Below are 13,516 nucleotides of genomic sequence, written 5' to 3'. Positions count from 1 at the left end.
GTCCACACCTAACCAGTTTTCCTATCTAATGTCATCTTTTCATAATGACTAACAGTTTCATAGTCTGGGGTGTATTACCCATTCTTTCCAGTCAAGGAATTGTCTCTTTGTTTTCTTTTTCTTTGGACCTGAAGCCATACTAACTGAATTCAATAAATTTTTGTTTCTAATCCACTCTGGTCTTTGAGACACACCTTCCAGCTTTTTATGTGCCTTTAATAGAGACATTCAAACAATTCTGTAATTAATATATGTGCTGATTACTCACTAGATGTGAAAATATGTTTCAGGTAATTTTACATGCCTGGTAGTTGTGTTCAACTTAAGAAGACGCCTTGGTTACCATCTGTTTCACACATATATTCCTTCTGCTCTCATTGTTGTTATGTCATGGATATCTTTCTGGATTAAACCTGAAGCCATACCTGCAAGAGTGACTCTTGGTGTAACATCACTTCTAACATTGGGTAAGAATATTTAACTGATATCATATCATTACTCATTTGTTTATAAAGTTTCAGAGAATAGCCATTTTAATAAAAAGTCAGGTTTTTAGTTCTAGTTGTTAGAATGAAAAACAAAGAAAGGAAATTTAAAATTATGTCTATCTCAAACATAAAATCTGTATCATGGTGACAGTGAAGCATTCTATCATTTGTCTAAAGCAAGTCAGTTTCACTGGACTTGAAATAGTCAAAGTTCGTATAAAATAGTTATGTCTCATTTGGCATTTATTCTCATGTCCTGTTTTATATACAGGAATTACTTTTACCATCTCAGGCAAAGGAAAAGAAAAGTTTTAAATTGCAAATATAGTTGTATAATTTGAGCAGAGAATGGCACAGTAACCTCAGTCTTAGCTCATCTGAAAATAAATATATGTGTAACATGTACTATAGCAACATGTGTTGGTGTAATTATACAGATATCATCTCTTATGTTTCTTGTCCTTATTGTGTTTTCTTTAAATTTGATGAGTGCACTCACACTGATATTTTTATAAGTATTAGGTAACTTACTGTTACGATCCAAAGTACCCTGTTTATCAAGCAGTGAATGACAACATTTTTTGCAAATTGTCTCCATTTATACATAATAGAATGAAATGAAAATATAATCCAAGAAATATTTTAGTAAACACACAAAATGATTATAATAATTCAATAACTGTAAAATTTCTTTTCATTTTCTGCAACCATGAATGCTCTTAAGAGACTTTCTGTGGTTTCATTCATTTATCTTCATGATATCGTCATCTGATTCTCAGTATATTCAGTTCTTCAATGAATGTCTTTCATAAATAACAAATCCCTATCTTCAGTCAATATCTCAGTTTGAAAAACCAATGGAGCCTACCACAAATAAGCATACTCTACATTAAACTTAAGGGGGCTTAATTTGGTCCAAAAATACTTCCATTATTGAAACAAACATATTTTTAATTACTTGCCAATGACTACCAAATGTTTAGCTGTTTATAAGGTATTGTTAAGAGGAGCCTGAAGGACTGGTTAATGACATCATCTTTTACTTCACTGATGGATTTTGTAGCAGAACTAATGTATGTTTGCATTATGAAAGTATACTACATAGTGTGAATGCCATGCAGTATTTAACTTCTGCAAATCTGAAGTGGCAAATAGTTCAATAGTTCAATCATGTGAGGTAATTTTTTTTAATTTCCTGTTGCCTAAGAACCGTTTTACATTCTTAAGTATTTGTGTACATATCTGTTTCTGACAAATATTGTATTCATGGTAAATAAAAATGAGTGCTGATGTTTTGTCTGAAATGGTATCTGTCAAGCCACTTAACTGTAAGCATATTATTCTCATGTAAATTTATTTATTCTATATTGCATTTTTCTGACATTTGATTTCACATGTGTGACACTTTTTTTATACTTCAAAAAACTCCTTTTAGCAGGTTACAATGTATCTCTCATCTTCTCTCCTTTCCTCTTTGTGACTTCATTGTACAATTCCAGGTATTACTACCAGTGTTGGTTTTACTGGACAGTCATGGCTTGCATAGTAGCAAGTAGTTTACTGTATGGCCAATGTTCATAAAAATAATTATTTATCAAGAAATTGAAGCAGCTACAACATCTTGTGATTATAGGAATGTATCATTTTATCTGATTCAGCTGTGGATTTTTGGTGAAATACTATATATCATGTTAATTAAGTGAAGCACCTTTTTAGCCATCAACAATATAAGGGAAAGATAGATTGTTATTTACCTTGAGATGAAAAATTGAGGCTGGCCACTGTGGCCGGGCGGTTCTAGGCACTTCAGTCCAGAACCGCACTGCTGCTTCGGTCACAGGTTCGAATCCTGTCTTGGGCACGGATGTGTGTGATGTCCTTAGGTTAGTTAGGTTTAATTAGTCTAAGTCTATGGGACTGATGACCTCAGATGTTTAGTCCCATAGTGCTTAGAGTCATGTGAACCATTTTGAAAAATTGAGTTGCAGACAGGCAAAACAAAAACACACATATGCGTTAACTTTTAACCAAAGTCGTCTTCAGAAAAGGAAACACACACACACACACACACACACACACACACACACACACAAGCAAACATATCTCACAATCGCATAACTGCCACCTCTGGCAGCCTGGACTGGAGCTCGATGTGTAAGTCTCTTTTTGTTGTGCCTGTCTGCAACTCAGCAATCCATCTTTACAGCATGTAGCAATCTATTTTTTTCCTTACATTGTTGATATTCCAACCTGAAGTTTCCATAGTTTACTTTTCTAGTCTTGTTTCACAGACTTTATTATTGCTATACAACCTAGATTTCAGGTTATAAGTCCATTTCCTAGTACACCACTGATCCCAGTGATGGGAATTAAGCAAAAATAAGCATGTAAACTTCTTATCAACAGAGATAACTTTTATGTTTTAAGTCAAGAATCAATAGATTGAGAAATTGATATGTTTCTCTTTGCGCGGTTCCCATCTTTGTGATCAGTTGTGTGCAACATATGTGTTGCAAACATTCACAAGTATTTGAAAGAAATTGTTGATGAGGTACTTCTGCTGGTGCAAAGGTGGTAGGTGGCTAATGTTTTTTAAAAGTAATCCTCCCTTGATTAGAATCCTACCTAAAAGCTGGGAGAGAGCACCAAAAGACAGAATGTGGGTTACAGATAGCTTAGTTATCAAAGTGGATAATAAATTTTTCACGCTTTAGAAGCACACTACAAAGAACCAACAAAACTGTGGGCTGGCCAACATATGCATAACTTCCAATTACACAACATCTTGGCAAGCTGCAAGCTTGTACTGAAACAAGGTGCAGCCTTGTACTGAAATAATCATAGGAAATATATCCATCAATTTTATATTTAATACCACAGTCAGATAGTAAACAGTGTCAGGGCCATATGTAGAACATAAACAATGTAGACAAGGTACATGACAACAGAACTGGGATAGCCATTTTGATTATAGTTTTATACTGAACAATCAAGAAAAACTGAAAATTCAGTGAGAGCCATGCAGTCTTCATTTGTAGATTCTCACAATTAAAGCTTATAGACACACATATGCATGCACACACACACACACACACACACACACACACACACACACACACACACACACACCACTGCAGTGTGAAAATCTCATTCTGGAAACATCCCCCAGGCTGTCGCTAAGCCATGTCTCCACAATATCCTTTCTTTCAGGAGTGCTAGTCCTGCAAGGTTCGCAGGAGAGCTTCTGTAAAGTTCGGAAGGTAGGAGACAAGGTACTGGCGGAAGTAAAGCTGTGAGGACAGGGCGTGAGTCGTGCTTGGGTAGCTCAGTTGGTAGAGCACTTGCCTGCGAAAGGCAAAGGTCCCGAGTTCGAGTCTCGGTCCGGCACACAGTTTTAATCTGCCAGGAAGTTTCATCTGTAATGAAGTTTGAATTGAACTGCATAATATTCAGTCAGATCTTGATAAGATTTCTAAGTGGTGTGAAGACTGGCAACATTCTTTAAATGAGCAGAAATGTAAAATTGTGAACTTCAGAAATCGAAAAAACCTAATATCCTGTGACTATAATATCAACATGTAACAGTTGGAATCAGCCAACTCATACAGGTAACAGAGTATAACACTTTGTAAGGATATGAAATGGAATGATTGTATGGGCTTAGTTATGGGTAAAGCAGGTGGCAGACTTCATTTAATGGTAGAATATTGGGGAAGTGCAATCAGTCTGCAAATGAGATTGCTTACAAATCACTCATGCAACCCATTGTAGAATCTTACTCAAGTATGTGGGATCCGTACCAGATCAAGCTAACAAAGGAATGGTCACAGGTTTATTTGCCCCATGGGAGAGTGTCACAGAAATGCAGAAGAAACTGAACTGCAGACTCTTGAAGACCGATGTAAATTATCCCAAGAAAATTTACTAACAAAGTTTCAAGAACTGGCTGTAAATGATAACTCTAGAAATACACTACAACCCCCTACATACTGATCACTAGGAATAATGAGGACAATATTAGAATAATTACAGGACATGTAGAAACATTCAAACTGTCATTCTTCCTGCATTCCATATGTTAATGGACTGGGAAGAAAATCCAATAACTAGTACAATGGGACATACCCTCTGCCATACACTTCACAGTGGTTTGCAGAGTATAGATGTGATGTAGATGTAGAGGCATTCAACAGAGAGAGGAGATTATTAAGTGGAAATCTACATAATGGTTTAAGGAAAAGACCTGGCAAGTGCTTTGTCTGATGTGTGGCACTGTATGGGGCAGAAACATGGACACTGGGACAAGAGGACAAAAAAGCTAAAAGCATTTGAAATGTGGATGAGGAGGAAAATGGAGAAGATAAGCTGGATGGAAAGAGTGAGTAATGAAAGAGTGCTGGAAAGATTTGGTGAGAGGAGAAGACTGCTGCAGATTATAAGAGAAAGGAAGAATAACTGGATGGGACATTTGTCAAGACATGAGTGCTCGCTAACAGATGCTTTGCAAGGTCTAGTTTATTGTAAGAGATTTAAAGGAAGGAGAAGATACAGACAGATGACACAAAGGGAAACATATATTATGTGGACCTCAAGAGAATTGCAGAAGACAGGATAATGTGGAGATTTACATGTGCAAATCTGCCTTTATGCAGAACACTGATGTTGATGGAAATCCAGAGAGCAGAATTTCTATCAAAATGGTTTACAGAAGTTGATTGTTTGTTGTGATTAGTGTCTTAACATTAATGGAAAGTAAGTTGTAGAGATTAAGACATAGGATTTTATGTAATAATATAAAAGCAGTACTTTCTTCAGCATTGCACCTCATATTTTTATTGCAACCTAAACCCCCCATGAACCATGGACCTTGCCGTTGGTGGGGAGGCTTGCGTGCCTCAGCAATACAGATAGCCGTACCGTAGGTGCAACCACAACAGAGGGGTATCTGTTGAGAGGCCAGATAAACGCATGGTTCCTGAAGAGGGGCAGCAGCCTTATCAGTAGTTGCAGGGGCAACAGTCTGGCTGATTGACTGATCTGGCCTTGTAACACTAACCAAAACAGCCTCGCTGTGCTGGTACTGCGAATGGTTGAAAGCAAGGGGAAACTACAGCCGTTATTTTTCCTGAGGGCATGCAGCTTTACTGTATGGTTAATGATGATGGCGTCCTCTTGAGTAAAATATTCTGGAGGTAAAATAGTCCCCCATTCGGATATCCGGGTGGGGACTACTCAAGAGGACGTCGTTATCAGGAGAAAGAAAACTGGCGTTCTACGGATCGGAGCGTGGAATGTCAGATCCCTTAATCGGGCAGGTAGGTTAGAAAATTTGAAAAGGGAAATGGATAGGTTAAAGTTAGATATAGTGGGAATTAGTGAAGTTCGGTGGCAGGAGGAACAAGACTTTTGGTCAGGCAAATACAGGGTTATAAATACAAAGTCAAATAGGGGTAATGCAGGAGTAGGTTTAATAATGAATAAAAAAATAGGAATGGGGGTAAGCTACTACCAACAGCATAGTGAACTCATTATTGTGGCCAAGATAGACACAAAACCCACGATTACTACAGTAGTACAAGTTTATATGCCAACTACCTCTGCAGATGACGAAAAAATTGAAGAAATATATGACGAAATAAAAGAAATTATTCAGATAGTGAAGGGATCTGAAAATTTAATTGTCATGGGTGACTGGAATTCAGTAGTATGAAAAGGGAGAGAAGGAAATGTAGTAGGTGAATATGGATTGGGGTTAAGAAATGAAAGAGGAAGCCGCCTGGTAGAATTTTGCGCAGAGCACAACTTAATCATAGCTAACACTTGGTTCAAGAATCATAAAAGAAGGTTGTATACATGGAAGAAGCCTGGAGATACTGACAGATTTCAGATAGATTATATAATGGTAAGACAGAGATTTAGGAACCAGGTTTTAAATTGTAAGACATTTCCAGGGGCAGATTTGGACTCTGACCACAATCTATTGGTTATGAACTGTAGATTAAAACTGAAGAAGTAGTGAAGGCAGCAGAGGATCAAGTAGGTAAAAAGATGATGGCTAGTAGAAATCCTTGGGTAACAGAAGAAATATTGAATTTAATTGTTGAAAAGAGAAAATATAAAAATGCAGTAAATGAAGCAGGCAAAAAGGAATACAAACGTCTCAAAAATGAGATCGACAGGAAGTGCAAAATGGCTAAGCAGGGATGGCTAGAGGATAAATGTAAGGATGTAGAGGCTTATCTCACTAGGGGTAAGATAGATACTGCCTACAGGAAAATTAGAGAGACCTTTGGAGAAAAGAGAACCACTTGTATGAATATTAAAAGCTCAGATGGAAACCCAGTTCTAAGCAAAGAAGGGAAAGCAGAAAGGTGGAAGGAGTATATAGAGGGTCTATACAAGGGCGATGTACTTGAGGACAATATTATGGAAAGGGAAGAGGATGTAGATGAAGATGAAATGGGAGATATGATACTGCGTGAAGAGTTTGACAGAGCACTGAAAGACCTAAGTCGAAACAAGGCCCCGGAAGTAGACAACATTCCATTAGAACTATTGACGGCCTTGGGAGAGCCAGTCCTGACAAAACTCTACCATCTGGTGAGCAAGATGTATGAGACAGGCGAAATACCCTCAGACTTCAAGAAGAATATAATAATTCCAATCCCAAAGAAAGCAGGTGTTGACAGATGTGAAAATTACCGAACTATCAGTTTAATAAGTCACGGCTGCAAAATACTAACACGAATTCTTTACAGACGAATGGAAAAACTAGTAGAAGCCGACCTAGGGGAAGATCAGTTTGGATTCCGTAGAAATATTGGAACATGTGAGGCAATACTGACCCTACGACTTATCTTAGAAAATAGATTAAGGAAAGACAAACCTACGTTTCTAGCATTTGTAGACTTAGAGAATGCTTTTGACAATGTTGACTGGAATACTCTCTTTCAAATTCTGAAGGTGGCAGGGGTAAAATACAGGGAGCGAAAGGCTATTTACAATTTGTATAGAAACCAAATGGCAGTTATAAGAGTTGAGGGGCATGAAAGGGAAGCAGTGGTTGGAAAGGGAGTGAGACAGGGTTGTAGCCTCTCCCCAATGTTATTCAATCTGTATATTGAGCAAGCAGTGAAGGAAACAAAAGAAAATTCGGAGTAGGTATTAAAATCCATGGAGAAGAAATAAAAACTTTGAGGTTCACCAATGACATTGTAATTCTGTCACAGACAGCAAAGGACTTGGAAGAGCAGTTGAACGGAATGGACAGTGTCTTGAAAGGAGGGTATAAGATGAACATCAACAAAAGCAAAATGAGGATAATGGAATGTAATCGAATTAAGTTGGGTGATGCTGAGGGAATTAGATTAGGAAATGAGACACTTAAAGTAGTAAAGGAGTTTTGCTATTTGGGGAGCAAAATAACTGATGATGGTCAAAGTAGGGACGATATAAAATGTAGACTGGCAATGGCAAGGAAAGCGTTTCTGAAGAAGAGAAATTTGTTAACATCGAGTATAGATTTAAGTGTCAGGAAGTCATTTCTGAAAGTATTTGTATGGAGTGTAGCCATGTATGGAAGTGAAACATGGACAATAAGTAGTTTAGACAAGAAGAGAATAGAAGCTTTCGAAACATGGTGCTGCAGAAGAATGCTGAAGATTAGATGGGTAGATCATATAACTAATGAGGAGGTGTTGAATAGTATTGGGGAGAAGAGAAGTTTGTGGCACAACTTGACTAGAAGAAGGGATTGGTTGGTAGGACATGTTCTGAGGCATCAAGGGATAGCCAATTTAGTATTGGAGGGCAGCATAGAGGGTAAAAATCGTAGAGGGAGACCAAGAGATGAATACACCAAGCAGATTCAGAAGGACGTAGGTTGCAGTAGGTACTGGGAGATGAAGCAGCTTGCATAGGATAGAATAGCATGGAGAGCTGCATCAAACCAGTCTCAGGACTGAAGACCACAACAACAACAACAGGTACAGTGAACATATTCTGTAACCATTTGTCTATGTGCTACACCTATTGATCACAATGTAATCATTTTTTTAGTGAATTTCTGATTAAAAACAGAGAAACAGGGACTGTTAAAAAGAGAGACATAACATTTTCCAAACTAGGCATATTTGATTCTTGTTTAAAATGTTTAATCCTCATACATTTCTCTGGCATGTTCAACATCTATAAGGATTTCCTCTGTCCCCATGAAGTGAACATCTAAGATCCAGAAATAAATGTGAGCTTGGGCCCAGTCTTTTCATTCTTTTTGTTAAGAATCTGTCAGAAAAATTAACTAAAGGGACAACAGTATATTTTGCAGATGAAACAAATATCCTAATTAAGTCATGCCATGAAGACAGCCTACGAAAAACAACTGCATATATAATACAAAATTTAACACAGTGGATCAGAACAAACAAACTAATAGTAAATTCTGAAGAAACAGTAACAGTCAATTTCCACACTTCACAGAAACTCCATCTAGCAACGCCAACTTTTACCATTGATGAAATCTGTTTCATCTGTGAATGTGACCAAAATGTTTAAGTGCACCTATCCAGGACATCCTGAGTGGGAGACACACCTGAAGAATGTAAATGAAAGGTTAAATATATTTACATAAGATGTAAGAACACTATCACAAAATACAAACCATACATCACTGGTCATAGTGTACCATGACAGTATCCTTTCACTAATGATATAAGAACCAGAAAAAAATTTACACTACAAAAAAAAAAAAAAAAAAAAAAAAAAAAAAAAAAGGATTGTTAGAATAATAACACATGCTAAATACAGAGACTCCTCTAGACCAATATTTAAAACTCTCAATGTACTGTCCCTTCCTTTTTTGTATAGCTACGGAAGTACTAATCTTCATAAAAGTAAATTATTAAAAGAAGAAAATGTCTTCAAGCATAATTATGATTTCCACTATCATGATACTAGGCAGAAGGATTACCTACATGTCAATAAAGTAAGTACAAACATTTGTAAGGGCAAAGTGTATCATACTGACATTATGTTATTTAACCACATGCCATCCTATCTGAAACTGATACATAATTTTCATAAGTTTAAAGTGAAACTGAAAGAGTTCTGGCTTGACCACTGCTTCTGTTCTGTTCCTGAGTGTTTCGAGTACCAAGCAAATGTAGTGTAAGTGGTCACCTATACTTAACCATACTGTTCTTGCAACCATTTTTTCAATTTTATAATTATGTTACTAATATTCAACATGCATTGAATGTTTTTTTTCTAAATCTCACTATGTATCAACTTGTATGTACTACTTCAAATCTGACTTATCCTATATTATTTGTACAAACTATGTACTAAATCACAATTTACAGGACAAATAGAGAGACACAAATACAAATACCTTTATGGCTTATAGCGAATGACTGTTTTGTTACCAGATTTACAGTTCCATTATTAGAAAACAGCTTTATTAAAACTGTTAAGATCTTATAATAACAATCTGATACCATAATGTGAAAGCAGCTATATAACTAGTAGCAATGATTCTTTAGTGGGCTATTTTCATATGTGACATGTTCTGAGAATTAAAAATGCATGGAGAGAAAGACACACACACACACACACACACACACACACAGATATATACACTCCTGGAAATTGAAATAAGAACACCGTGAATTCATTGTCCCAGGAAGGGGAAACTTTATTGACACATTCCTGGGGTCAGATACATCACATGATCACACTGACAGAACCACAGGCACATAGACACAGGCAACAGAGCATGCACAATGTCGGCACTAGTACAGTGTATATCCACCTTTCTCAGCAATGCAGGCTGCTATTCTCCCATGGAGACGATTGTAGAGATGCTGGATGTAGTCCTGTGGAACGGCTTGCCATGCCATTTCCACCTGGTGCCTCAGTTGGACCAGCGTTCGTGCTGGACGTGCAGACCGCGTGAGACGACGCTTCATCCAGTCCCAAACATGCTCAATGGGGGACAGATCCGGAGATCTTGCTGGCCAGGGTAGTTGACTTACACCTTCTAGAGCACGTTGGGTGGCACGGGATACATGCGGACGTGCATTGTCCTGTTGGAACAGCAAGTTCCCTTACCGGTCTAGGAATGGTAGAACGATGGGTTCGATGACGGTTTGGATATACCGTGCACTATTCAGTGTCCCCTCGATGATCACCAGTGGTGTACGGCCAGTGTAGGAGATCTCTCCCCACACCATGATGCTGGGTGTTGGCGCTGTGTGCCTCGGTCATATGCAGTCCTGATTGTGGCGCTCACCTGCACGGCGCCAAACATGCATACGACCATCATTGGCACCAAGGCAGAAGCGACTCTCATCGCTGAAGATGACACGTCTCCATTCGTCCCTCCATTCACGCCTGTCGCGACACCACTGGAGGCGGGCTGCACGATGTTGGGGCGTGAGCGGAAGATGGCCTAACGGTGTGCGGGACCGTAGCCCAGCGTCATGGAGACGGTTGCGAATGGTCCTCGCCGATACCCCAGGAGCAACAGTGTCCCTAATTTGCTGGGAAGTGGCGGTGCGGTCCCCTACAGCACTGCGTAGGATCCTACGGTCTTGGCGTGCATCCGCGCGTCGCTGCAGTCCGGTCCCAGGTCGACGTCCACGTGTACCTTCCGCCGACCACTGGCGACAACATCGATGTACTGTGGAGACCTCACGCCCCACGTGTTGAGCAATTCGGCGGTATGTCCACCCGGCCTCCCGCATGTCCACTATACGCCCTCGCTTAAAGTCCGTCAACTGCACATACGGTTCACGTCCACGCTGTCGCGGCATGCTACCAGTGTTAAAGACTGCGATGGAGCTCCGTATGCCACGGCAAACTGGCTGACACTGACGGCGGCGGTGCACAAATGCTGTGCATCTAGCGCCATTCGACGGCCAACACCACGGTTCCTGGTGTGTCCGCTGTGCCGTGCGTGTGATCATTGCTTGTACAGCCCTCTCGCAGTGTCCGGAGCAAGTATGGTGGGTCTGACACACCGGTGTCAATGTGTTCTTTTTTCCATTTCCAGGAGTGTGTGTGTCTATATATATATATATATATGAGAGAGAAGGTGGGGGGGGGGGGGGGGGGAGGGAGGGGTGGATGAAAGAGCAGAAATAAACAATTTTAGATTATCTGTAAGATTTATTTAATTGTGACATTATTCCTTTATAAAATTTATTAAAAAAATAGTCTGAAGTGGTATCAATGGAAAGCAAATTATATGGTCAAAGTTCTACAGCAATGTAATAGTAGCTTAATTTCAATGCAAGAAAGGGAGTACAGATCATATGTGACATAAATCTGCATCACTTACTTGCTTGTAGAATTAAGTAACATAATACTGCATGTTACAGTTTGATTACAGAATAATAAAATAGTAACAGAACCAAGATGTCACCATTATTTATTGAAATATTTACAGTATGACTTGATGCAGTAACTGCAGCTGTTTTATCAAAAGGAAATATCTATACATTCATTCTTACTGTGTGTTACAGCATATGTCTATTACACATCTCAATGACTGCACTTTCTCATTATCTTTGCTATTCATTATTTCTGCACCATTGCATACTAGTGACACCATACAACATTTAACTAAACTGAGATTCCTTTTCACTAAAATAGAGTGCTATGTAGGAAGAGATACTATTAAATATGAGGAATGAAACTCATAGACCCTCCATTTGAATGAAAGTTCTCATGTTTATAAATATTATCACTTTTTTTTCAGTGTTATATCACTTGTTCTGATTTAAGTATGTTTATTTTTCAGCTACACAAAATACACAGAGTCAACAATCCTTACCTCCAGTGTCTTATGTGAAAGCCATAGATGTGTGGATGTCTTCGTGTTCTGTATTTGTGTTCTTGTCACTTATGGAATTTGCAGTGGTAAATAACTACATGGGACCAGTAGCTACAAAAGCAATGAAAGGCTACTCTGATGAAGATATACCAAATGCACTAGATGATTTTAAGGTAGAGCATCAGTCTGTTACTGTTCTGCTTGTATTATCATATTTGAAACAACTCTACAGTGAGTTAATTTTTTTTAAACTGGGAAGGGAAGGGGAACAAATTCAGCAAATTTTGAAATCCTGAGACAAAGCAAATAACAAAATTTGTCTTAGAATTGAATTTAACTATGATTTGTTACAAATTATAGCCATACTCAAAATGAATATTTAAACTGTTTCTTGGCATACAGCTGTTTAACTAGGTGTACCGCTCTACACAATACATATCTTCCTTTTGTTTCTACAGAGATAGCTTTCAAAGATTCATTGATGGACATTTATTCAAGTTCCACACAAACGTGGTTACTTTTTGTATACACCAAAATTCATAAATATAGAAATTACTGAAAACATTATGAAAAAACACATTATTGTCTGTGTGGGTAGTAAACTGTAAAACACAATTGATATATGGCACACCTTTGACAGCAAATAAAATATTATTTTGAATATTCAACTTCATAATGATTTTGTTTTAATTTTATATTTTGTTTTTCTCATTTGTATTTACCTGTAATCTTTGCATTGTGTTACAAAATATTAAATTTGGTTTATTCATATTTAGACAATGTAAATTGTGTGTATTCATCAAGAGCAAATTTTTGATTTCTAATAGTACATGTCAATCAGAATGCAAATGAGTATGAATTCAAAATTATTTCCATGACAGTTTAGTATTGCTCTGATATTTATGAATGTTTCACTGTTACTTATTGTTATGGTTGAGGTGTCAGTTTACATGTGACTTTGTGATAAACTTCACGATACACACAATTGATCACTGTACTAGGAACAACTATAATAGTATTCCAGTGTCTTTTTCATACAAGGTAATGTCCTACGATCAGTTTGAAAACTGATGTTTTTCATTTTCAGTGATGCATTGATTGGTACTATTGATGCACAATAATGAAAAAAGAACACGTAATCCTGAAACATCAGGCTGACTTGGCAGTTGGGGAGCACACATTAGCAAAGCTGTGC

General features: G+C 38.0%; 1 protein-coding gene across 1 annotated transcript in view; it reads left to right on the top strand.

Moving 5' to 3' along the window:
• The window catches only part of LOC126470654 (glycine receptor subunit alpha-4-like), a 450,264-nt gene that overhangs the window by 421,843 nt on the left and 14,905 nt on the right, over positions 1-13,516 (top strand). Inside the window, exons 9-10 of the mRNA XM_050098640.1 lie at positions 291-467; positions 12,289-12,494. Of these exons, the coding sequence (XP_049954597.1) occupies positions 291-467; positions 12,289-12,494 (383 nt within the window). The remainder of the gene's footprint in view (positions 1-290; positions 468-12,288; positions 12,495-13,516) is intronic.

This window comes from Schistocerca serialis, chromosome 3 (genome assembly GCF_023864345.2).
Source record: "Schistocerca serialis cubense isolate TAMUIC-IGC-003099 chromosome 3, iqSchSeri2.2, whole genome shotgun sequence".
Lineage (NCBI taxonomy): Eukaryota > Metazoa > Arthropoda > Insecta > Orthoptera > Acrididae > Schistocerca > Schistocerca serialis.
This window is presented reverse-complemented; position numbering and strand designations above follow the sequence as displayed.